The sequence below is a fragment of the Crinia signifera genome, chromosome 6, assembly GCF_055691185.1.
Source record: "Crinia signifera chromosome 6, ASM5569118v1, whole genome shotgun sequence".
Taxonomy (NCBI): Eukaryota; Metazoa; Chordata; class Amphibia; order Anura; family Myobatrachidae; genus Crinia; species Crinia signifera.
Window position 1 is genome coordinate 227,712,500 of NC_139222.1, and position 27,847 is coordinate 227,740,346.

Genomic DNA, 27,847 nt, shown 5'->3' on the forward strand with positions numbered 1-27,847 from the left:
AGGGGGGGGGGGGGGGCGGTGCGGGTGAAGCTGATAATGTTGATGACTATGACATCAGGTGTATGGACAGGGGCAGAGCAGTCGCTTAGATCAGTTGTTCTCAACCTCGGTCCTTTGGACCCCCCAACAGTTCACGTTTTCCAGGTCACCCTGCAGGTGCACATGTGCACTCATTATTCACTGACACATTTTATAAGATCCGCAGGTGTGGCTAATTACTTTACTTGTGATTCTGTGTGGTGACCTGGAAAAACATGAACTGTTGGGGGGTCCTGAGGACCAAGGTTGAGAACCACTGCTTTTAGTGTGTATAGGTCTTTAGGGTTAGGCTGTGGAAAAGGAGAGTCAGGGGGAGGGGAGAAGGATGGCATAATTACCCTACAATTGACGGGATTGTGCTTGTTGGGATGCCAGAGTCGATCTTCTAAAGTAAACCACCAGCATTATTCAGAATAGGATTTCATGCCCAACCCTGTAAACTATCAGATTTGTGTACCTTTCACAATACAACGTAAAATATGCCTCTAACTGGAAATCAGCTCTAAATGTCATTTATACTTCTAGCACCAATCAGAAATAAATTGAGTTCAGAGATGCAATTTTATACCATGGCAAAACTATGTTGCACTGCAAGAGCAGAACTAAGATTACATTTGTAGAAAGACTCACGGTTGTGGGGTGGCTGTAGTCTAACTCAGCTTTTAATTATATTGTATGTTAAAGTTGCCCAATCATTACTGTATGTATTTTCCATTCATGCAAAAAGATTTTTGATTGGAACACATGTAAATTTAGTCCCTGTAGCTGGCTGTGCTCCTATTATTCTTATAATATTTTAATATTTAATTCAACAACTTCAGCTCACAGAGATCGCTCAGATATTCCTCATTGTTAGGATCATATTTTAAGGCTATTTCATAACATTCAATTGCCTCTGAGGTTCTCCCATTAGTTTTATGGACAAATCCAAGCAAACCAATCCCCAGAGCATCTCTGTGGTCACGCTGAATCTTCCTTTCCGCTAGTCTTGTTAAAGCTCTCTCACAGTCATCTCGGTCTCTGCTTGGATCGGTTATCTGGAAGCCTTTTTTATAATGTTTTATTGCTTCACTTTCAGATTTCTTGTCATATTCCTCAAAACGTCCATAGTTGAGGTGGATCTGCTGTTTCTCCTCATCTGTAAGATTGGGAAATGACAAAACCATTTCAAATGTATCTTCTGCTTTCCTATATTCCTTTGCTGCACTGTACATTTTAGCTAGATTTGTGTATGCGTATACAAATGTCTTCTTGTATTGCAGTGTTTTTTCAAAGTAAAATATGGCTTTTTGGATGAGTTCATCAGTTTCTCCTGCGTAGTTATTTCCAAACATCCTCCTAATCTTAATGACCTTTGCTTTGTAACATTGTCCTATTTGGTGATATAGAAATCCAGAAGAAGGCATAAGATCTAGTGCATTATTTAGAACATGCAGAGCTTCATCCACCAATTCAGCTCTTCGGTAAAACATTGCCACATAGCGCAGTAGATATGGAAGGTTTGGAGCTTGATCAAGAGCTTCCTCCACATATTGTCTTCCCTCACCAGCTCTTTCCAGGTCTTGTAACTTCAATGCAAGAAGTGCCTTTAGTACCGGATCCTTAGGATTTAGTTCTACAGCACGTTGCAACAGTGGTAGCGATTTGCATTCTGAAGTACTCCATTTTCTGCTTTTGAGTCCATCCAATCGATAAACCACTGTTGCATAGCCAGTATTCCACTCTGGGTCTTCTGGTTCTAGCTCAAGAGCCTTCTCAAAACATTCTTGAGCTTTTTCATAATATTGCGCACAAAATGTAAGCAATGACCAACCTTGTTCCCCATAAATCTCAGCTGTGATTTTGCTGTTATTTGGGGAAAGTTGTAGTTCTTTATTAACTTGGTCTATCTTATCTATGTATTTCTGAGACTCTTCATATCGCTTTAAGTAGTAATACACCCAGGCGAAGTCCCCAAATGTCACCAGATACTTCCTGTCTGGTCCATCCGGAAAGTTCTCTTTAATATTTTTTTCAGCTTCCTCCAGATTGGCAATGGCTTTTGTGTAGTCACGTTTAAGGTGCATTATGTAGGCCAGTAGATTGTACACCATGTATTTGTTCTCAGTGACCATAAATGTCACCTGGTCATACAACTTGTCTTCTATTTCGTCAATATCGGTATCCTTTTCCAGAAGCCTCCAAGTGAAATGGCAATTCAGCTGTAGAAGACGTGATTTCAGTGTGATTTCTGGAAGCTCGCTATAGTAAGGAAACAAGAGAATTGGTCATTATTAGCAAATTGATATTTGAAGCCATGTGTGTGTTTATCAATCTGCTGCATTTTCAATGCATTCTCCATGCATCAATTTAGAAGAAGTGCGTTGACTATATCAACTCCCCACATAGGGGGTTATTCTGGTTCACTCCTTCTGGCAAATTCCTTCTTAAATGGACAAAACTATGTGGACTGCAGGGGGGCAGATGTAACATGTGCAGAGAGAGTTAGATTTGGGTGAGTTATTTTGTTTCTGTGCAGGGAAAACACTGACTGCTTTATTTTTACCCTGCAATATAGATCTCACTTTGACGTAAAACCCCATCCAAATCTAATGCTCTCTGCACAAGTTACATCTACCCCACCTGCAGTGCACATGGTTTTATCCATTTAAGAAGGAATTTGCCTTGAAGGAGTGAACCGGAATAACCCCCATACTGTACTGTATATTGCTGATGTCATTGACAGTTACACTAACCATCCAAAACTATAGTAGTGCAAATGCCTGATGGGTTTGCCAAATAAAAATACTTTGTATAGCTCCAAATTGCTAATTAATTTATGGAGCCAAAACTGTGAGCTTTAGATTTAACCCACATTAATGTTTTGCTACAAAGGTTCTGCAGCAATGTAGCAAAAAAGGCATTGTGGAAACTCAACTTTGTATAAAGAGTCTAATGCTGCTTTCCCACTGCAAAGCCGTTTAAAGAACCGGTATTTTTAAACGGTATTTAAAACTCATTGCAGTAGATTACCATTTTAAATACCGTTTAAGTACCATTCACATCACAGTGAAACCGTTTAATCCCCTCGTGTCCCCTGGTACCTGTCCTGTCCCCTCCCCCCCCCCCCGTACCTGCCAGCTGGTACCCTCGCTTCCCCCCCCCCCTGCCCTGGTACCCTCCTCCCTCCCCCCTGCCCTGGTACCTTGTACCCCCCTCCCCGCCTGCCATGGTACCTGATACCCCCCTCCCCCCCTGCCCTGGTACCTTGCTCCCCCCTCCTCCCCCGGTACCTGGCAGCAATCCATCCGGCAGCGGGGCAGTGCAGTAGGCAGCGGCATGCTGGGGCTCCTAGTCGGCAGGTCCCCCACTGATGCAGGAGCATGATTCACAAGGAGGCTGAAGCTAGTGCAGACAGCGGGGGCACTGGGGATCCGGGCAGGTCCGTGCTCAGGAGGAGGAAGCGGAGGAAGGTCCATTAGGAGATTGTAATTTCATCGGCGGGGGTCCCTGCCGCGAATGTGAAATAGCGGAGCCGAAAATTACATATGCGCATATCTAATGAGACGTGAATTAAATATGCGCATATTTAATGAGCGGCTCCGCTATTTCCCATTCGCAGCAGGGACCCCCGCCGATGAAATGACAATCGCCTAATGGACCTTCTTCCGCTTCCTCCTCCTGAGCACGGACCGCGCTGCCCGGATCCCCAGTGCCCCCGCTGTCTGTGCACCAGCTGCAGCCTTCTCCTGCATCAAACTCCTGCATGATGCTTTCATGCATCAGTCTGGGACCTGCCGACTAGGAGCCCTGGAATGCCCACTGCCTACTCTACCTACCGTGCTGCCCCGCGGCCCGGATGGATCGCTGCCAGGTACCAGGGGAGGGGGTTGTGGGGGGGTAACTGGGGAGGGGGGGACGGGGGGTACCATATGCAAGGTACCAGGGGGGGGGGCGGTACCAGCTGCAAGGTACCAGGGGAGGGGGGGTACCAGCTGCCGGGTACCAGGGGGTGGGTTGGGGGTACCAGCTGCAAGGTACCGGGGGGGGGGGGGGGATCAAGGGAGGCCAGGACAGGTACCAGGGGAGGGGGAAGACTAGTGTGGGCTCCTAAATACCGTTTCAGAGCCATTCTCACTGCATAGAGAACGGCTCTGAAACGTGTAGGACTCTGCTTTTTAAACGTGTGGAAATACCGGTTATCTTTAACCGGTAAATCAACTCTGGCACTTTCCCACTGCAGCCTTAAACGTTTAGAAATGGGGAAAAAATGGAAAATTACCGTTTAAGACCTGCAGTGAGAAAGGGGCATAAATAAATGTTCCACAACATGTATTGATATAAATAACTGTTGGAAATTAATTGCAATGCTACAGAAAGCATAATTTTGAAAAGGAACTAAGGCACTTGTTAATAGGTAGATGCAGATTATATTTGGGTTATATTTGCTCTGTCACATAAATTCTACAGATGTTTGTAAATTGAAAAGATTTTATTTGTAAACATGCAGGTGTTATTTTACTCATTAACTCTCATGAATAAACATAGTACAGTAGTGCATGCGAGAATTGGACCTTTTCAGTGTGCTGTACAGCTTGCTGGCTGAGTCAGTTACTCCCTCAAGGTCAATTCAGGTTAAAAAATATATATAGGGGGAAATTTACTAAGAATACGAATACAAAAATTGTATTCGTATTCTTGATACGAATGACTACGACTGCATACATCGTATGCAAAGTTGTGTTCCGGAGGGGAATTTACAAAGCAGTTAAATACGACTGCTTTGTAACCCTCCGATGTCGTATTAATTCGTATTAACGGCCGTATATACGGCAGCTTATACGAATTCCTATAGGCAGTCAGCACGGATCAGTCAGATCCGTGCAGGCTGCAAGGTGTAAAAAAAATTATAAAAATAAATAAATAAATAAAATGGCGTGGGGTCTCCCCCACAGCCGTAACCAGCACCAGGCTGAAAGAGCCGGGGCCGGTAATAAAAAATTAGGAAAACCGACAAATAGGGGTTCCCCAATTTTTTAAAACCAGCCCCAGGCTCCAGGTCCGGGGCTGGTTCCCAAAATACAGGGGACAAAATGAGTAGGGGTCCCCCGTATTTTAAGAACCTGCCCCAGGCCACACCAGCCAGCAGGGTAATGTCACAGCAGGACCCCTGGCCAGGCTGACTGGTCAGTAGGGTTAATGACCTTAAAAAAATATATACGTATACTCCAAACAAAAATTGTATTTTCATACGAAAATACGATTTTTTTTCACAAATTTTTGTTAGTAAATTTCCCCCATAGTGTCAATCACACAATATAAATGAATCTAGCAATGTTATTTGCAAGGATATCTGTTCAATTGTATGTCCAATAAATTGAACTGTGTATACCCATATATTGGATGGTTGGTTCAATTAGGTTCATATGCAGATGTTTCTTTTGGCAGTTGGCCATCTACAACTTTATGCCAATGCTGCTACAAATGCATTCCTGGTGTACATCCCTGTATATGACTGTGTGCGGACTGAGACTGTAGATGCTGTAATACCACTTATTATTGTACGTCTTTACACACCACCGTCAATCACAAAATTTAAACTTATATCAGATGGCATTTGCAGAATTTATTTATAGCTCAGTATGGCTTCCAATGTGAATGATTGAGCGTCTGTGTATGCAACCACAGCACTCCCAGAGAACACCCATTAGAAGTGGGTGTGGATCATTAGGTCACCCGCATGTTGGTCTATAGCCATTAGGTTGACACCATTAGGTCGACATGGGTTAGGTCGACATGCAGAAGGTTGACATGAGTCTAGGTTGACATGGGTTTAGATTGACAGGGTCATTAGGTCGACAGGGTCATTAGGTCGACATGGGGTTAGGTCAACAGTCAAAAGGTCAACATGGGGTCAAAAGGTCACATGTGCTGGAGTATGAGAGATCTGTGCGCCGTCACCTTACTGCTGGACAGTACATGTATGATCATGGGGGTCCATTTATCCATTTAATATTGTGACAATAGCAGGAGTGTGGGGGGGGGGGGGGGTGCATGCCTCAGGCATGTCTCAGGCCCAAAGGCAGGGGGCATGGCAGTATTGTTGACCCAGATACAACACTCCTGAACTGCAGGAGGCCGCTGCTACTGCCGCCCCTAGTACTGTCTGTTCTAGCCTCTGAGTCAAGCAGCGCTGCAGCATTTTGAATTTGCCGCTCTCCTGAAGTAAATCACAGCTCACAGACTGGCAGCCAATCAGGAGCGACTCCCTATCTGTGAGCAGTGATTAGTTCACGGACAGCGGCAGATTTAAAATGCTACAAGTTTGTCTCACTAGTGGGGGGCACGGGGATGTTTGTCAGGGGGCACGGGGGGGGTGTGTTTGTGTGAGGGGCACGGGGGGGGGGGTCCGCCGGGGGTCACGGGGGGGGGGTGTATGCCGGGGGTCACGGGGGGGTGGGGTGTTTGCCAGAGAGCGTATCTGTAGCAGCCGGCAGGAGGCTGGGGGAGGTAGCGGATGCGGTGATCAGCTGTGCATCTCTGGACACAGCCGCTGACCACCATACTTGTTTACTATCAGGATTCCTCCCTCGGCCAGTGACACAGTGCCAGAGCTAGGCAGCAGCGCAGCAGATAATCTCTCACCTCATAGTCTCTTCCGGACTTGTGCCCCGCCCCCCGCTCGCCTTCTTACTAACTTCTTTCCCTCCGGCGAGCAGCTCAGCCTCACACAATATCTAAGCACGGTGCAGGGGGCCCCCCCAGCCGCCAGGCCCCATGGCAGCTGCACCCTCTGTAGTTCCACCACTGTCCGGTGGTCAGGATGCCAGTGTTCAGTATACTGACTGCCCTCACAACACCAGTGCTGGAACTCTTAATTGATTGGGATCCACCAAAATCTTAATTGGTAAGTATGCGGGGATAGCTAGTGGTCAATCAGGGAATTGGGTTAGTTTTAGGTAGTAATGGGGGACTTAGGGTTAGGCTTTATGAAGGGGAAGGTTATGGTAGGTTGTGGGGAGTGAGGTTAGGTTTAGGAACCTACAAGGGGGTTAGGGATTGAGTGCAAGGCAGGAAGGGTGGGTTTAAGTATCAGCAGGGAGGGTTAGTGGGGTAGATGGGAGGGTAATAGTGCCTTTGCCTTCCCGAATCCCTGTCTCCATTTTCACTATAAATATGCCGTAGTCGATATTATGCAAAACCAGTGTGATTTTGCAGTGTAAATGATTGCCGCTTTAAAACTGGAGATTTCTTACCAAATCTCTCACTTTCTGAATCTCTCATCCTAGTAAATTTCACTCAATATTTAGTTGGACGAATGTAGTTTTCAATGGATATAAAGGGGAATTGCAGAAATAAGACAATGATAATTGAAGCAGGAATATATAATGACTGGAATGAAGATTCAGGCTGAAGCAGAAGCAGACTTGTAATACAAAGATAGGAAACTAAAGTTCATCAGGGAAAGACTTGATCCAGGCCATTCACCAGACACACTGGAGCGCACTTGTAATAGAAGCAAATGTAGACTAGTATTAGAAGCAGAAGCAGGTAGAAACTGGGTACTTACCCGACTCACTGAACCGGACTTGGAAACAGACTTGTAATGCAGCAGCTGGCGTGCTTGTAGCAGAGGCAATTGCAGACTGGAGCATAAACACAGCAGGCTAGTAACACTGAAGAAAACAGGCTGTGGCAATATCAGACGTACAGATGGAGCCCCTCTCTTCAGATAGGGTCCTGACGGGACTATTGCCATGGGCCAGGTCTGGCATGCATCCCATTTCCGGCAATGGGACGCGCAAGCGTGTGAGATGCTTGTGCATCTTAGCAGTGGCGTAAGTTCATTCCAGTTGCCCGGAGGCAAGATATATTTTGGTGCCCCCCCACACACATACAACCCTATATATAAAATATATATTTCTGTTCAGATAGATAGATAGATAGATAGATAGATAGATAGATAGATAGAGAACACATATATATTTCAGAACTCAGCCACAGAAGCAATATCGTTGGCTTTTAAATAACTGATTTAAACTTCCTGGGGGAGGAGAGGTGCCCCCTTGGGAGCAGGAGCCCGGCGGCAGATGACTCCATTGCCTCCCAGAGTTCTGCCTCTGCATCTTAGCCTCCGCCATCCACCAGCTCCACCAGAAACTGATATGACGAGCTGGCTGAGAGCAGCCCCATCTGTAGGCTTGTACACAGGAGGATACAGGCTGTGGCAGTAGCAGAAGTAGGTTTGTAACACTGAAGAATGCAGACTGTGGCAATAGCAGAAGTAGGTTTGTAACACTGAAGAATGCAGACTGTGGCAATAGCAGAAGTAGGCTCGTACACAAGGGAATGCAGGCGGTGACAGTTTACAATGTGTATAGTGCCAGATACCCAATTTCCTCCAACCGCTCGGGGCGAGCGACTGATGTCACATGACCTCAGCACCTGCCCTCAATTCACAGAAGACCGTGCAGCCAAAAAGTAAGTGCTAGCTGCATGCAGAGGGAAAATCCTTCCATAGTAAGTAACCATCAAAGCATTTTTCGTCTGTGCGTGCACTGGCAAGCTGATGTGTACGTCTACACATCCGCTCGCAGCGTAGCAAGGGGATTCGAACGGCATGGGGGAGCGTGCGTTCGGTGGGGCGGTGTTACCTGCTCACTATGCTCAAAGTAAATGCAGCCTAGTAATCACATTTGAATTACCCCCTTAGTGTGATTATTTTTTGTAAATAGGCAAATTTGGGGGTGTAAATAATAGGATCAATAATCAAAAGGTCAACAAGCATAAGGTCGGCATGTGAATAAGGTTGACATAGAAGTTGGCGACACATAAAAAGGTCAACATGTATTTCTAGGGGGTTATGTGTCATTATTGCTGAAACGCATCCCCTTACATAATAGCTCGCCCACTAACCAGGCTTAACTCTGCTACCACTGCACTTAGAACACTACCATTCCTCATTGGAGTCAAACCATGAAAAAGTCTGAAAAAAACTAAGAAAAAAAATGTGTTGACATTTTGGGGGAAATTTACCAAAATGGATTCGTAAAAAATAGGTGTATTCGTAGGGAGAAATACACCTATTTTTTGCACATTTGTATTTTCGGGATTTACAATCCCGAAAATACAACAATTCGTATTCCTAATGATGGGACATTCGTATTTGTATTTACAAATACGAATGTCTACACCATTGATAGAATACGACAGGAATCCCCATTCAAAAGAATGGTGGTTCCTGATTTACTGAGCAGCCGCATTGATAATAGGCTGCTAATTGGTGTAAAACAGGCACGAAAATACAACAGGAAAATACACCTTGATTTCCCTGTCGTATTTGCTTTAAGCCTGCTTGATCAGTCAGATCTGTGCAGGCTTTTGTGTAAAAAAAATGAAAAAATAAATAATTTTTTTTAAAAACAGCGTGTGGTCCCCCCCCCCCCCCCACAGCTGTAACCAGCACCAGGCTGAAAGAGCCGGGACGGTAATTAAAAATCAGGGAACCCGACAAATAGGGGTTCCCCGATTTTTAACAACCAGCCCCAGGCTCCAGGTCCGGGGCTGGTTCCCAAAATATGGGGGACAAAATGACTAGGGGTCCCCCGTATTTTAGGAACCAGCCCCAGGCCAAACCAGCCAGCAGGGTAATGCCACAGCCGGGGGGAGACTTTTTATACAAGTCCCCCCGGCCAAAGCATTTAGCCCTACCGACCAGTCAGCCTGGCCAGGGGCCCTGGGGGAGTGGGGACCCCCCAATAAAGCCCCCCCCCCTCCAGGACTTACTTGACCAAGCTGAAGCCTGGTGCTGTCCCTGGTGGCCCTGTGCGGTGGCCATCGGGCTGATCTTGGTGTAAAAAATAGAACAATAAACTATTGTTTTAAACTGTGGAACTATGAGTCCCAGGAAGCCTCCCCTGCAAGCTGGGACTTGGTGAACCACAAGTCCCAGCATGCGGGGCATTAAAGGGCCCACTGGGTCTTGTAGTTCCACAGTAAAAAAATAGTTAAATAAATACACACTGACACCTGAAAAATAAAAGTTTAATACATACATAACACACACACTGATACTTACCTATCTTGATCCCGTAGGTAGGTCCCAGAGACTTGATCCGGTGCCCTGTCCTGGTTCCGGATCATGTTGTCTTTCTTCACCATGTCGATCTTCATGTCGGCGTCAGGTCCGGGTCCGAAGAAATCCATGGTGGACCTGTGGAAGGAAATCCTACTCACCCAGGTCCTCCATGGAAGTTCTTCTGGCTTGGCCCAACGTAGTCCAGGCATTCTTCCATCTTCTTCCATCTTCTGGCTTCTTTTTCAAGCTGCCGGGCGGCTCCGGCAGCTCCCCGACTGTCAGAGCCGCAGAGATGTTTCCTCCTCGGCGTCTGGACTAAGAATGAATTCTGGCCAATCAGAAACAGTCGTATGCAGTCGTAGGGAAAATACTAATACGAAAAACTAGGTTTGTCTATGTCAATCATATGGTTTACTGTCGACCGATCATCCGGATTACTTGCTGAACAATAACACAGTGAATACAGTAATGTCCTCTTTAAACCACACAGCTAAATACGGTAACTGTATCAAACCTGATAATGAATCAGTGCTGGAGCTTTTTTAAAATGTCATTAATCGTAAAAGTTCTACATTGCTTCCAGATCACTGTCATCATATATGCATTTAGAAATACTGTAACTACCTAAATAATGATAAAATCTATATATATGAAAAAAGGTATGTATGTATTTGTGTATATGTGTGTGTGTGTGTGTGTGTGTGTGTGTGTGTGTGTGTGTGTGTGTGTGTGTGTGTGTGTGTGTGTGTGTGTGTGGGGGGGGGGGGGGGGGGTCTGTATGTTCCAGCATAACTCTTGAATGCCTGCAGCGATTTACACCAAAGTTGGTCCGGCCATTACACAGAGTGGTTCAGGGAAGCAATATATGGCAAAGCTGCATAACATAGAGGAGGTAGAGGACATTGATTGGGTTCAGATTAGGTTCATGGCCACTTACACCCCCAATCCAGACCCCACCATGGCCCAATAAGGGGTCCAGCTAACACAAAGTTGGTCAGGAAAGCAACATATGGCAAAGTTACATAACATAGAGGACATTGATTGGGTCCAGATTAGGTTCACAGCCACTAATACCCGCAATTCCGACACCGCCAAGACAAAGTGGGTCAGGGATGCAAGCTATAGAGTTGCATAACATAAAGGGGGCCAATTTAGGATCGCTCGTTGTGAACCGAATTCGATCCCAGCCCTGATGGTCGGCCTTTGTCAAAGGGAGTATTTCTTCATATGTGCAAACCCCAGCAGTGAATGGATTTGGCAAGTTCCAAACTTGCCGGGCCATTCGCTGTGGTGAGGGAAGGCCGGGGGACTGTAGGGGGCGGTAGCAGGAGAACGCCCAGCATTTTATGGGCATCCCCATAAAAATGCTGGGCAATCCCGTGTAGAAGCAGGCGTGGCGATGCCTGCTTGGGGTGGTCGGCTGACATCACATGATGTCTTTGGTGAACAGTGGAAGTGGAGAGAAATCATTGGATGGTCAGCGTATGACTTCTCTCCCCTTCGGCCACCACAGACAGGTGTATGCCGGTCACACCATCGGCATGGTGAGCGATTAATCTTAAAACAAAAGAAGGATAAAGTTCAAGTAACGCTAATTGCACAACCAAACCTGAGCAACGCCGGGGACCTCAGCTAGTATAAAATAAAATACCTACACAGAATGTGGGAAAAATCATAAAGGAAACGGGTTATATTGACCATACCTCATTCTGTCAGGTTCTATGTGACCACAATCTCAGTAAGATAACAGGATATCTCCTCAATGCTCTGGGTAACAATTGCTTACTACTGTATGTCACTGCTTTTATAGTTTACTTTATATATGCGTAATATCAATAGGAGGAGTAAATAGAGAAATGAAAGTCAAGGAACACAAAAGAGTAAATCAGATACCTGATTCAACAACATTCGGAAAGGGCCGAATTCAGACACGTTCCAATACGTTAGCGAACACATCCCCCTTGCATGAACACAAATACACAAATAAAGGGACCCCTGGGCGCTTCACTGATGTTTGACAGTTTTTTTTACATCAGCCGCCCGACCCCGGATTCATATTCTCACCCTTCCATAGGGATTCACAGTGGGCGGCTGGATGGACCAGTCCACATAAAAACATGCAGACCATGAAAACTTTGCTGTGGACAGGATCCGGTGGATGAGCTGAATTCCAGGGATGCCTGGCTTTTATAACAACCGTATTGTTATATGTAAAGACAATCCAATCGCTTAACTGTGTATTTTTATAACAATTATCGCTGCTAGTTTTTTCTTCTTTTTGGTATTTCTGGTTTATACAGGACTAACTATCCTGTTTATAGCAGCTGCTGGATTTAAAACCACTCCTGTTGAAGCGCCTCAAGTACTGTATCTTCCCACCGTGGTGGATTAGTCAAGAACATTAGAGTCTCTAGATTGAGAAATAGGTGCCTCTCAGGTCCTCAACTGGCAGCTTCATTAAATAGCACCAAGGCTTAAAGTGGTTTGGGAGTGGTGGTGGAACTAATTTCTCATGTCACTGGACCACCCCCCATCTCCCTATTAGGTGAAGCCCAGGCCAGTATATTACATTTATTTACATCTTTATATATATTTACCAATTTTTAATTTATTATTTAAGCACCAGAATTTGTAGTTTGGAAGGTGATATCCCAACCACCCCCATCCTACATACCTCCGTCCTAAGTGCCAGGGGTTTTGGCGTCCCTGCAAGCTACAAAATTTGTGCCCTACCTCCTATACTTTATAAAGGGACAGTGGCTTCACAATTGTACCCCCATTTCAAGTTATACTACACGGTAGCACAAATCATATTCACATTACACTGCATGTAGTCACCCTGATTCATATTACACCACAAAGTAATGCCCCTTATTCACATTATGACACACAGCAGTGCCCCTCATTAAAGTTATGCTACCCAGTAGTACTCTTTATACATTTATGCCATGCAGTAGTGTCACTTACACATAATGCCCACAGTAGTATTGCTTATACACATAACACCAACAGCGGTAGTACCAGTTACACATATCGGTCTCTGTTTCTCCAGCAGCTTCCCCTGGGATTGGCATGCCATAACATACGACATGCCACAGAGGGGAATTGCTGGGACAGAATTTTCTGTTGGAAGTATTGTGCACTGTGGACGAGGTGGAACTGAGTTCCCCCTACCAATAGAGGTGGTGGAACTCAGTTCCACCCAGTTCCCCCCCACTTTAACCCCTGAATGGCACCCGCAGTGGCGTAACTAGATACATGTGGGCCCCATAGCAAATGTTTGTAAGGGCCCCTATTTATCACCTAAATGCTGAAAAATGTATACAGCACATTATACTTTGACAAGCACAGTGGGCCCCTCTCAGCTCTGGGCCCCATAGCAGCTGCACCCCCTGCACCTATGGTAGTTACGCCCTTGGGCACCCGCAAAAAAACTTGCAGCTTACCAAGCCAACCAGAACCATCCCCTTAGTGCTAAAAATCATACCACCAAAATAAATATTTATAAAAATGATCACCTTTTGTAAAAAGAAAACCAAGTAGGTGAAATATCACAACAATGTCCTATTGTTTTGAATGACATCTGCTAATGGAATAGCAAGGGCTATGCTCGACCTCCCATATGATTAAGCCCCATATACAGTATATTGATGTTCACGGCTTACTTACTTTGTATTTGTGTGGAGCCTCCAGAGACCTGATCACACCATTAAGTGTCACAGTGTATAACTAAGCCTATCAGAGGCAGCGCAGTGATTTGATCCTGCTATTAGCCTATATACAGTACCTGGTCAGGGGTGCCTGTTTTAGCCCAAAAATCTGGAGAGAGAGAGAGAGAGAGAGAGAGAGAGAGAGAGAGAGAGAGAGAGAGAGAGAGAGAGAGCATGGCTGTGGTAGAGCCTGAAGGAACTAGAGGTTTCTTCATTGTGGCTGTTTCTTCAGAAGGAGCGTGTGACCATGTGCTTAGGTCAGGTATATGTTCTATAGCCCCACCAATAGAGGGGGATCCATAATTATAATATTCAGGTGTGATTATATTTATAGGTTATACACAGGTGTGTGATCAATTCTTATGATAGATCAGTCACTGCATAATGTCAAGTATACCATATGAATTAAAGTAAAAAAAAATTGTTTTATATATTATTACAATACAATCACCTACTGTATATTAAAAAGCATAAAAATCAAACATAAAAATCATAATACTGTAACACGGCATCACAAGTGTCTCAATGGGCGGTATTCAATGTGAATACCTGCGAGGTGCAGCGAATCCTTTTTTGGATTCGCTGCACATTCGCCACGTTCCGGAGCCGGCGGGCTCCGGTATTCAACGAGTCAGGGGCAGCGAGCCCCTGACTGGCGAATATGAGCTCCTGCAGCGATTGCCGCAGGGAGCCTCAGGACGGTGCCAGGCAGAGAGATGGTAGTCTCTCTGCCTAGCCCAGACCTTTGTGGGGGGTTAGGTGTGCTCCCCGGGTGCCAGGCAGCACAGGCTGCCCCCCCCGGGGGTTCCAGCAGGCGAGCGTATATTCACTACACACGATCAAAATGATCGTGCAGTGAATATATGAATATGTAATGAGCGGCTCCGCTCTGGCGCCACCTGCTGGATGCTGTGTAAAAAAAAAAAAAATAATAATAATATTATTTTTAAAATTAAATATATATTCATGTGCTTACAGCACATGAATAAAAATAGCATGCCCCTCCTCAGAATAAAATTCCTGATTTTTTTACACCAAATGTAAAAAACAAAACACTTTATTTTAAAAGTTCACATTCCACTTCACCATAAAAAGATAGCGATTGCTACTCGGTGAATCATGGTGAAAAAAACCTAGAAATGTATTCGCCATGTGGTCATTGAATAGGGTGATTCACCGTTTTTGACAGAAATTCGCCAAACAGCACAAATTCGCCATAAAAACCTGGCGAATCAGGCTCATTGAATACCGCCCAATATCTAAATTAAGTGACAGCAAGATTTTAAGTATCAAAATACTTGTGCTTGCTCCCAAAGCCATAGCTATAGCCTAGAAGTTAAGAACGAGAACTAGAGACCATAAGGACCGTAGATTGATTCTAGAGGACAATCATTTATAAAATATTAATATCATATAAGAAGGATGTACAGTAGCTGTACCTTGCTACAATAGCTGAAGCTAATGTCTAGTGGTTAAGGACACGGAGTAGAGACCACAGGTCATGAGTTTTAAATATTAATATAAATTGTCTTTCATTTCTAAACAGTATCACATAAGAGAAATGTAGAAATAATTTACTACAATAGCCCAATCTATAGTCCAGTGGCAAAGAACAAAACCTAGCAGTCATGACAACCCTGCTTGAATCCAAACATCAGTCATACTTATTAGTAGAGATGAGCGGGTCCGGATTCCCGAGATCCGACAGATCCGAATATCGGGGATCCGGGCCAGATCCGAGCCGGCTCGGGAGTTCCCGCCTGAATTCCGGACCAATAACGAGGCCGAACGTCATCATCGCGCTGTCGGATTCTCGCGGGAGAGGGATCTTATAAAAGACGCACGCGCGCCCCGCCATCTTCACTCCAATCTTGGAGAGGGAAGAGGGTGGTTGGGAAGCTCCGTGTGCTCCGTGCCATGTGCTCCGTGACCTGACCTGTGCCCTCACTGCCCTGTGCTGTGCTCCGTGCCATGTGCTCCGTGCTGTGCTGTGCTCCGTGACCTGCCCTCACTGCCCTGTGTTGTAGACTTGTGACTGTTTATAGGCCTGAGCCCTGTAGTGTGATTTAACTAACTAGGTGCTGCAGTGCTCACACGCAGGGGCTGCAGTGTCCACTGTCCAGGGGCTGTCCTGTGGCCCATGCCCTGTTGTGATTTATTTAGCCCTAAGCCCTGTGTTGTGATTTATTTTATTTAGCCCTGAACCCTGTGTTTTTTTTGTGATTTAACTAACTAACTCAGTGCTGCAGTGCTCACACGCAGGGGCTGCAGTGCTGCTGAGTAGTACACTGTGTACAGGGGCAGCATTAATACAAGGGGCTGTGTCCAGTTTGACGGCCTATATCTTATCCATTGTCCAGTGTCACGAGTCACTCACGACATATATCCTGTGTCCTGTCCTGTGTGACGACTGACGACATATCCTGTGTCCAGTGTGACGACATATATCCTGTGTCCAGTGTGACGACATATATCCTGTGTCCAGCGTGACATATATCCATTGTCCAGTGTGACGACATATATCCTGTGTCCACTGTGACGACATATATCCAGTGTCCAGTGTGACGACATATATCCTGTGTCCAGTGTGATTATTATTAAACTGCCACCCTGTCTGCCCCTGGAGTGCCGCTCTGCTTCCAAGATGTGCCAGGTTGGAAGTGTAAGGTCCACATGTATGTGATGCCCACTGCTGTCACCTAGCTTAGTCATCCAGCTACCTCGGGATAACCTTATGGCCCTATTACAGTATATGAAAACGATTTTGTGAGCTGTGAAGTGATCAAAATTGTCTAGAAATGAGTGGAAACTAATGTTATTGAGCTTAATAACACTTTAGGGGCAAAAACAGGCCCGAAAACTATTATTTTTAGCATTTTTCCAAATAAATCCAGATCCAAAACCAAAACCCGCAAGGGTGGTTTTGCCAAAACCAATCCAGATCCAAAACACGAAGGGAGATCCAGATCCAAAACCAAAACCCGAAAAAGTGGCCGCCGCACATCTCTACTTATTAGAGATGTGCAGACTCGGATTCCAGAAATCCGAGCCCCCATGAACGCCATCATTCCGAGCCCGGTTCTGAGCAGCGCTCAGACATTTCCGCCTGACTCGGGTCCGTCCGCGTGGTCAGAACGACATCTCCCGGCGCCGGATTTCGCGAGGCTTTAAATAGTGGCTGCTGCGCCCGCTATCCTCACTCCAGTCTAGTAGTGGGTTGGGAGAGGGTGTGTTGGTGCTGCTGCTGGGGCTTAAACTTGAGCTTGACCTTAAACGCAATATTTTTTATTCGCTGGGGCTGTCTCTCAGTGCTGCTGTGTAGTCTAACTGTGTACTTGTAGTACTACTGTCTCCTCTGTGCGGTCTACCTCTGGTGTGCTGTGCTGTAATTATTTTATTCGCTGGGGCTGTCTCCCTCCCACCTTTTGTGGTGACCCCTGGCAGTGCTACTGCCTGCCTGCCTACCTACCTTGTAGTTTCTTTTCTCTACCTACTAGGCTGCTATATTATTAATACTTAATTAATTTAATTATATATTGTCCACTGGTGCTGCCTGCACTGAATACTGTGAATAGAGGTTGTCAGTATTATTTACTCAGTCCACTGTTGCCACTGGCAGTGTTACTGCCTAAGTGTACCTACCTAGTACTAGTACAACTACATACTAGGCTGCTATATCTAATTTAATAAAAAAATAATACTTGTGCTGTGTGGGACTGTAAAAAATAATTCCATGCTGCTGGTGCACTGACGTGTGCCACTGAGTGCCACTGAGTGCCACTGCCAAGTAGTACCTAATAATAAAATTAATTATTATAAATTCTGCTGGTGCACATACTAGTATTGCTGCCGTATCTACCTGTTTGGTTCCTAGTACTGCCGTATCTACCTGTCTGGTCTGGGGCCCACTGCCTTATACTGCCGTATCTACCGTCTGTTTTGGGGCTTACTGCCTAATACTGTCGTATCTACCGTCTGTTTTGGGGCCCACTGCCTAGTACTGCCGTATCTACCGCTGCAGTACCACTCTTATATGAGCCACATGTTTGTGCCGCACACTTGTGTGGCTTAGCATAGTTATCCAGCTACCTCGGTGCAACCTTTTGCCCTAAAAACAATATTGGGAGGTGTTCAGAATAGACTGGAAATGAGTGGAAATTAATGTTATTGAGGTTAATTTAGCGTAGGAGCAATAAATCCCCAAAATTCTGCGATTTTAGCAGTTTTTATGCTTTTTTAACAAAAAAATTAGAACCCAAAAAATCCAAACACAAAACACTTAGGAGGTGTTTTGCCAAAACCCATTAGAACCCAAAACCTCAAGGTAATCAAAACCCAAAACCCGAAAAGTGTCCGGTGCACATCCCTAATACTTATCACATTTGTCTATCATCAATTCAAATCTAAACATCAGCTATTATTTTCTCAGTGAATATAAACAATCTGTCCTATAAATGTAGGCTTCAAATAAGAGAAATATACTGATGAAGAGTATAGCTCTGCACACCAAAAGACAGACCAGCAGCACCACAGCACTGAGTTTGCAGTCCCCTCACACTTCATCAGCCAAGCCTAACAATTACCACAACAAATTGAATTTTGTAAATTTCTCATTTATCCTAAACTTTATCCTGTCTTTTCTTAGTTTAGAGTCTTAAGTAGCTATGTGCTTAATTTTAGCACTATAATAAACATAAATTAAAGTTAAACAATATACAGTAGGTGTTGATCCCTCTAGACAGGGCAGCCGAGAGGGGGGGGGGAGCAGGTACTAATTACCCGGGCCCAGGCTTGCTGGTGGGGCCATTGGTCCATGCCCCCCCCCCCACACACACACAAAATTCTCCCTCCGTCTCTCTCTCTCTCGAGCAGCACACACATACAGCATGTGCTGTGTTGACATCAGGCTCAGCATGAGTGTCTCACTGACAGCGTGAGAGCTCATGCTGAGCCTGCTATCAGCACAGCACATGCTGTGTGTGCTGCTGCTGAGGGGGGCAACAATAACAATCCCCCCCCCCCCTGTCCGTTGACTTTAAAGTGTGTTTTCAACCCCCTAAATGTTTTGGGGGCTTGGCCTAATCGCGGGGGTTGCCACGTCTCCCGCAATTAGAGCACACACCCCAAATTTTACCGGGCCCCGGCATAACTGCCTCTAGAGAACATATTTACTTTAGCATATGAGACATGCTGTACCTATATTAACCAACATCTTCAAGAACAAATTACTGAAGCTTTTGAGATTATGTATACATCATATATTATTAATTTCAAAATTCTAAGGGGATAATCCTGTTCCAAAATTGCAGCTGTAAAATATGTATACAGGTCGAGTATCCCGTATCCGAATATCCATTATCCGAATTATTCCGAAATACGGACATTCCAGAAAGTGAAAACATTTTTTTTTTTTGCTAAAAACTCACTGGGGACATTTGTAACAGCATCACTGGGGACATGATATGTAACTGGCACTATATATGTGCAAGACAATGATTGCTTGGCATTCAAATTCAGTGCTGAGATAGTACACACATTTTGTTTCACGTTTTGAAACCTTGTTTTTTGAACAATTAAAATATATTTGTGTGTATTTTATGTGGTAATAAAATATATTTGTGTTTATTTTATGTGTTTATACAGCATAAATGCAAGATACTACAAAATACATCATTGAAATATTAAAATATTCCAAAATACGGAATAATCCGTTATCCAAAATTCTCCTGGTCCCGAGCACTTTGGATACGGGATACTCAACCTGTATTGTTATTTCATGTGTGTCAAAGTAGGGCAGTTTCTATGCCTTAAATATTGACTTTGGTATATTATTGAGCAAAGATAAGTTTTGACAGCTATGATAATTTAATAATTTATTGCAGTCTACCTTCTTTTTGTAAATTCAGGTTACTATGACATCATTAGTCACAACTAGGATAATATCCAACAAGTCACAACAAGGGCAATATCCAACAAGTCACAACAAGGGCAATATTCCTTGTTGTGACTAATGATGTCATAGTTACCTCCACTTACACAAAGTAGGTAGATTGCAATACATTCTTGAATTATCATAACTGTAATCATTTATCTTGGATCAATAATATACTAAAGAGTCAATACTTAAGGCATAGAAGAAACTATGCCACTTTGAACCATTTTGAACAACATTATTGAACAACCTTACAGCTGCAATTTTAGAACAGGATTATCCCTAGAATTTTGGGGAAAACATGTGAGTTAGCACAAAATATAAACAGAGAAGATCTTATGATGCAAAATTCTCATAAAACAAGAAGGCCCCCAAGGTTGCTGAACATAATCCTATCTACATATCAAAGTTTATAATTCGTGTTCCTAAGAAATAAATAAAATAATTAATAAAAGTATTTTGGAATTTGTTTTTGTTTAGTTTTCTTGTCTGTTCCACTTCACTCTCCTCCTTCTTTTTCTTTTCTATTCTTTTTCTTTCTCTTTATTTCTTTGTCTCTTGCATCAACTGTTTTATTCTAACCTGCAAAAATGTTTTACACTTGACAAATGCATAATTTCATAACTTGACATGTCAGGAGTATTAATGACCGCCTCAAATGGTCCCTAGTAATTAAGCTGCTTTGTCAATATGGCCCTAATATATCTTGCTTGACTGAAACACATATAGTGGTAAGAAAACCCTTGCGCTTAAACGCCTTTGGGTACATTGGGGCAGATGTATGAACCAGCGTTAAGTGCAAAAATGCACTTAACGCTGGTTAACTGGGGGGGGATTACGATTTTGCTAATGTATTACTAGCGCACCTAACGTGCGCTAGTGACAGCCCGCCGAGTTACGCTCGGCGGGGCTGTCCCCTGCAATCCCCCCCAGGGATTAACGGCCGGGGCGATTTATTAACAGCCTTCAAGGCGTTAAATCGCCCCGGCCGCTTCGCCAGCTCAGGGCTAGCGTTGTCCTATCCCCCACTGTGGGGACAACGCTAGCCCTGCTTCTGGCTCGGGCTGCGCAGGAGATGTCGCGGTTTTTGCGAGATCTCGCGCATGCCCATTAGAGCCGGACCCGGGGGAGAAGCGCACTGAGCATGCGCAGGACGCCGGGGGAGCCGATAAGGAGAGCCGTTAAAGCTGGGCATAACGGTTCTCCTTATCGGCTAGGGGGGGGGGGGTTCATACATTAGCAAATAACGGGTGCCTGCTTCTCCTCGTTATGCAGGAGAAGCGGGACCCGTTATTTCAGAAGCGCAAAGGGGGGGTTAGTACATCTGCCCCATTGGGCCTACCACTCCAAATATACTTCCTCTTTCAGGGGGTTTCTATTTTAATCAATAAATATTTCGGTACTTGTTTCCTAGAACGGCCACAATCGTGAGTGATCGTGGCTCTTAATTAAGGGACACGATCCTCACGATGTGGCCGATTTTTTACAATTTTTTCACTTTGAATGACAGAAATCGGGTCAATCGGTCGGTCGCGACCAATTAAAATCGGCCGCGATGCGACCGACCGATTCACCCGATTTTTCCATAGACTTCAATGTTAAAAAATCTTTTAACATTGAAATCGGGAGGATCGCGTTGGTCTTGTGCCATTATAATGGCACAAGATTAGATGGACTTGATTAAGTCCATCTCACATAGGGAAAAATGATAAAAAAGGTGAAATGGGCCAATATGACCCATTTCACATTTTTTATGTGCCCGCCATGACCCCACGATAGACGTCAACCCGAAGCGTGGCGAGCGCAGCGAGCCTGCGAGGGGCGGCGGTACGCGTCCTCCGACCTTTTCATTCCCCTACTATCCACGTCGGCGTGGAGTTGAGAATATATAGTGTGGCGAGCGCAGCGAGCCACCGAGCCCGAAGCGTGGCGAGCGCAGCGAGCCCCGCGAGGGGACGCGTATACCTGTGAAGTTATACGCGTCCGCTCGCCACGCTTCGGGCTCGGTGGCTCGCTGCGCTCGCCACACTTTATATTCTCAACTCCACGCCGACGTGGATAGTAGGGGAATGAAAAGGTCGGAGGACGCGCACCGCCGCCCCTCGCGGGCTCGCTGCGCTCGCCACGCTTCGGGTTCACGTCTATCGTGGGGTCTAGCCCACTTAGTAACATTTGGGGGGGCAATTGAAAAAAATCTGGTGAAAAAAAAAAAAATCGGGTGAAAAATCGGTCGATCGGATCGGTCGCATCGTATGCGACCAAATCGCATGCGATGCGATCGATCCGATTTTTTATCTTACGACCACAACGATCTAAATCGTTGTGGCCGTGCTAGGAAACAAGTACCAATATTTCCTATTGTATTGGCCGGCTTGCGGCCCCTGATTGGCCGCTAGGCGCAACAAGCCCGCCAATAGCGATATTCGGGGGGGGCAGAGCCGCACGATGTAAACAAAGACACCATGCGGCTCCTGCTCAGTCCATCTTGGTTCGGGTAGCCGTTTCATTTTTTTGCCAAGACCCCTGGACTACTGCTGGATTGAAGAGGACCGATCTTCGCCATAGGACACTTGTAAGTATAATTTCCTTACAAAAGTAACCCTATGGATTTTGTCAGATACCGGACACCGGACCCCCGGACCAGGACACCGGACCTGGAGCCCCAGGACAGGACTCCGGACCCCCGGACCAGGACCGAGGGCTACCTATGGGCTCAAGATAAGTAAGTATGGGTCCCCTGTATTTTAAGAACCAGCCCCAGGCCAAACCAGCCAGCAGGGTAATGCCACAGCCGGGGGGAGACTTTTTACACAAGTCCCTCCGGCCAAAGCATTCATCCCTACTGACCAGTCCCCCCCTCCAGGACTTACCTGGCCAGGCTGAAGCCTGGTGCTGTCCCCGGTGGCCCTGTGCGGTGGCCACCAGGCTGAATGAGTGTAAAAAATTATTTAAAAACTATTGTTTAAAACTGTGGAACTATGAGTCCCAGCAAGCCTCCCCCGCAATCTGGGACTTGGAGAACCACAAGTCCCAGCCTGCGGGGCATTAAAGGGGCCGCTGAGTCTTGTAGTTCCACAGTAATAAAAATAGTTAAATAAACACACACTGACAGATAAAAAAAAAAACTTTAATACATACATTACACACATACTCTCATCAGAATGATTCTATATGCCGCTTAGCGGCCAATCAGAAGCCGCGCTAAGCGGCCAATAGAATCATTCTGATGAGAGGCGCGGAGGATGAAACATCTCTGCGCCTCTCAGTCCAATGCGGGGAGCCAATGGAGTCACCAGCAGCTTGAAGAAGCTGGAAGAAGTCCAGGACTACGGCAGATCAAGACTTCAGATCTTCCATGGAGGACCTGGGTGAGTAGGATTTCCTTCCACAGGTCCCCCATGGATTTCTTCGGAACCCAGACCGGACGACGACACGGACGATGCCGACATGGACATCGACATGGAGCCGAATGGCGGCATGGATCCGGGACCAGGACAAGGCACCGGACCAAGACCCTGGGACCTACCTACGGGATCAAGATAGGTAAGTATCAGTATGTGTGTAATGTATGTATTAAAGTTTTATTTTTCTTATGTGTCAGTGTGATTTTTTTTAACTATTGGTTTTGCTGTGGAACTAAAAGCCACAGCAAGCCCATTAATGGGCCGCATGCTGGGACTTGTGGTTCTCCAAGTCCCAGTATGCATTCCAGGCTTGCTGGGACTCATAGTTCCACAGCAAAACCCAATGGTTTATTCTATTTTTTACACTTAATCATTCCGGTGACCACAGCCCAGGGTCACCAGGGACAGCACCAGGCTTCAGCCTGGTCAGGTAAGTCCTGGAGGGGGGGGGGGCTTTATTGCGGGGGTTCTTACTCCCCCAGGACCCCTGGCCAGGCTGACTGGTCGGTAGGGTTAATGTTTTGGCCACGGGACCTTACATAATAAGTGTCCCCCGGCTATGGCATTACCCTGCTGGCTGGTTGGGCCTGGGGCTGGTTCTTAAAATACGGGGGACCCCTACTCATTTTGTTCCCCGTATATTTTGGTAACCAGCCCTGGCCCTGGAGCTGGTTTTAAAAAATCGGGGAACCCCTATTTGGTTGGTTTCCTGATTTTTTATTACCAGCCCGACTCTTTAAGCCTGGTGCTGGTTGCGGCTGTGGGGGGGGACCCCATGCCATTTTTTTTATTTATTTATCTGACTGATCCGTGCAGACTTCTGCCAAATATGTCAGGAAAATAAAGTGTTTTTCCTGGCGTATTTGGCCGGAAATTCGCAGCTGTTTTACGCTAATTAGCGGCCATATTTTCAATACAGCCGCTTAGTAAATTAGGAATCAGCCATTCCTTTGAATGGTGATTCCTGCCGTATTCTATCGATGGTGTATTTGTAAATACAAATACGAATGTCCCATCAATACGAATACGAAAAATCATATTTTTGGCATAGTAAATGCCGAAAATACGAAAAAGCCAAAGCAACTCCTATTTTACTATGAAAATACGATTTTTTTTTTATGAATTCATCTTGGTAAATTTCCCACTGTGCGAGAACACAAGACTGTGCCTTTTCACTAACCTTTATTTCAGGAATATTGTATCAAAATATCATACAGGTATTGACAGAGGGAGTTTAAACATAAGCATTAGCCTATGCTGGACACCTATATGAACACAGGGACAACATATAACATCTGCATGGAGAATGATGTAGTCAGAATGAAATCCATTATTCCAATGCATTCAGACAACAGTTTTTAATGCTATACCAGTTTTGGGTCCAAAAATCGGGAACTTGACGATTCAGAATGCCCACAGTGTGATCCCAACAGATCACGGAAAGTATATTTTCCAACTCCTAATTCTATCCTGTAACTATAACCCATCCCTCCTACAGCCTTATCCTAATTGTATCCCCACATTGAAGCCTAACCCTAACCCCAAAGACAGTACTTACATTCAGGGTCCATCAGGATTCTGACCTTTGGGATCCTGTTGTCGATGTTCTGACTGCCAGCATGCTGACAGCATCCCCTGCACTACTATGCCAGCTTTTAACAAATATGTAGGTGTCAAGGTTAACCAAATAATTTCTTATGAAATGTAAAACTTAGAAATAGCAGGCAGATAACAATATTGTTACAAATACAATAAGAAAGTTCCAATAATACCCCTAACTTCTGGTCTGCCAGAGATATGGGGCCAGATATATTGCCATGTGAGTCTAATGGTGTGTACACACGGTCGAGATGCTGTGTGATGCGAGTCCTGATGCGATCTGATCGCATCGGGACTTGCATCGCATGGCATGCAGGAGAGAGAGAGAGAGGACAGTACCAATACCTGTAAGTCACCATCCTCACACACGCAGTGCCGCCACTGCAGGCAGTGGCAAATGCAGGATTTTCAGAAGGGGGTTTCCAGAGGGGTGGAGCAAAGCACGGAGATGGACACTTAGGTGACCCAGTATATGCCGGGTCAGTTAAAGTATTATAGATAGACCAAATGTTTATAAATAATAATAATAATTTAAAAAATATATATACATACATAACATACATACATACATACATACAGGGGTGTCAACAGCAGTGTAGACCCCTGGGCATAGCAATGTATTGGGTCCCCTACCGATCCTCCAGCGGTAGGGGTGGAGGAAGCTTTGATGTTGAGGGGATATTGGGGGACATTTACCAAAACGGATTCGTAGAAAAAAGGTGTATTCGTAGGGAGAAATACACCTTTTTTTTTTACGAATTTGTATTTTCGGGATTTACAATCCCAAAAATACAACAATTCGTAGTCCTAAAGATGGAACATTCGTATTTGTATTTACAAATACGAATGTCTACACCATCGATAGGATACGACAGAAATCACCATTCAAAAGAATGGTGGTTCCTGATGTACTAAGCAGCCGTACTGATAATATGACAAGACAACAAGAAGTGGATTTCCACAGCGCTACCTCCGGAAGTGTTTCTTGATTCCCTAAGTAGGATCAAGTCTCCAATAATATGGGAAAGAAAAAATAACAACAGTACAGATTTATGATTAGTGAGGGTCCATATTCTAGATCTCAACTTCTTCCAAATTCCAAAGTGACTCACCTAGTCTAGCTAGGAGATGTTCCCATAAAGGTTTCTTTATAGATAATAAGAAATGGGGACTCACCAGAGGGCAATGCCCTATATTCATCCAAAGGTATCTTTTATTTTCAATCCAAAGCGACAGGACAATGTAGGTAATCCAAATATAACGATTTTAATTCCTTAAAAACAGGACGTTCACCCTCCCACTGCACAAGAAACGATCCTCTCCCACCCGGAATGGAAGAGATACAGTCCAAGTAGTGTAGATGGCAACACACCAGTGGATAGGGGGTCAGTCCAGAATAGGATGATCCTTTAAAACACCAACGCGTTTCGAACTAAAACAGTCCTTCCTCAGGGTGAAGAGTATAAAAGCAAAGTGTACCTGGTGGGGTATTTATACCTAAACAGTCCCGGCCTTTGCTAAAACATGGATTCAACAATAAAAATCATTCACTATAACATTATAATTATCAAAGCATTCCGTTTTTCACCATAAGCATAGTGCCTAAAAACATACATATACACTTAATTACATACATATAAACACATTAAAACCTGTTTGTACAGCCTCCCCTAATATCGCTGGGTAGTCCATTGCGTGTATTTCTGTAGCCAGCTGCTGGACGCCATGTCCGGCAGCTTTTTGCATCACTTCCGGGTCCGGCTTCTGGTAACATGGAACGCAACTTGCGTTCCAAACGTCCGGACATCACTTCCGGTATGACGCATTTCCGGACCTTGGACCGCACGTAGTGTGTGGATTTGGTCCGCAGCGTGGCTATACCATCATAGGGGATATTCATCTCGTTGTATTTTTAGCAGGATTTCCCCATATTTAGATCCATGTGGACATACACACATAAACAGAAAAAGGAATAATTAGAAATTCAATTCTTCACACAATTCCCCAAAAACATCAGGAATAATAGGCAAACAGTGACATCTAGTGGTCAATTTCAATAATAACAGGAGTCTGAGAGAATGAATAGCACAGTTCATAAAAAACATTTGAGCTCAAATTTTACATTCAAGCCCCTAGGTGTTAATGTTTTAAGCTCATAAATCAGCTTCATTTCTGTCTGTGATAGTCTAAGCTCTCTATCATTCTTCCTCCAATTTGCCTGCACAACCCTAATCCCACAAAAAGAAGTTATGTGGCTAGGATCACTTCCATGTACATTTTTAAAATGAAGGGACACATTGTGGGTCTCTACTCCCTTTCTAATGTTGCGAACGTGTTCTGCTAAATGAATTTTCAGGGCTCTAGTGGTTTTACCCACATATTGTTTTTCACAAGAGCAGGTCAATAAATAGACACAGAACTTAGTGTCGCATGTAATGAAATCCCTTATTTCAAACACCTTGCCCGTCTGATTGGATTTATACGTGGTTAATTTTGTATCTTTGGATTTGCAGATTCTACAGACACTGCAATTGCCGCACCTGTGGAATCCTTTAGTTTTTATGCGGTTCCCAATCTTAGGCGTGTTAATAGCACTTCTTACTACTATGTTCTTTATGTTGTCTGCTTTCTTATAAATGAACTTGGTGGTAGGACCTATATGTTTTTTCAGAAGCGGATCCCTCCCGAGAATTCTCCAATGCTTTTTAAAGATACTCTCAATTTGTTTATGCTGGGAGTTGTACTTGGTTATAAAGGGGACTCCTCTATATCCCTCTTTGTTCTTTGTTCCGGACTCTTTGATGACTTCCGTTCTGTCCAAACGTTCCCCTTCTTCCAGGGCTTTCTCCACCAAAACAGGGTCATATCCTTTTGCTATAAACTGTTCCTTCATAGTATTCGCTTGTTCTTTATAAATTTCCTTATCGGTGCAGTTCCTGCGAATCCTGAAGAATTGGCTCTTTGGGACCCCACGTTTCCAATTGGTGTGGTGGTTACTATCGTATGGGATATAGGAATTACAATCGGTACTTTTGGTGTACCCCCTGGTTTTTATTGTACTTATTGTTTTTATTGTACTGATAATACGCCTGCTAAGTGGTGTAAA

General features: G+C 44.8%; 1 protein-coding gene across 1 annotated transcript; it reads right to left on the reverse strand.

The window, feature by feature from the left end:
* Positions 1-167: 167 nt before the first annotated feature.
* LOC146009716 (interferon-induced protein with tetratricopeptide repeats 5-like) lies at positions 168-27,634 on the reverse strand. The gene is made up of 2 exons (XM_083150174.1): positions 27,282-27,634; positions 168-2,280 (listed from the first exon to the last, which is right to left on the reverse strand). The coding sequence occupies exons 1-2, from the start codon at positions 27,632-27,634 to the stop codon at positions 843-845; spliced, it is 1,791 nt and encodes a 596-aa protein (XP_083006300.1). The 3' UTR covers positions 168-842.
* Positions 27,635-27,847: the final 213 nt, after the last annotated feature.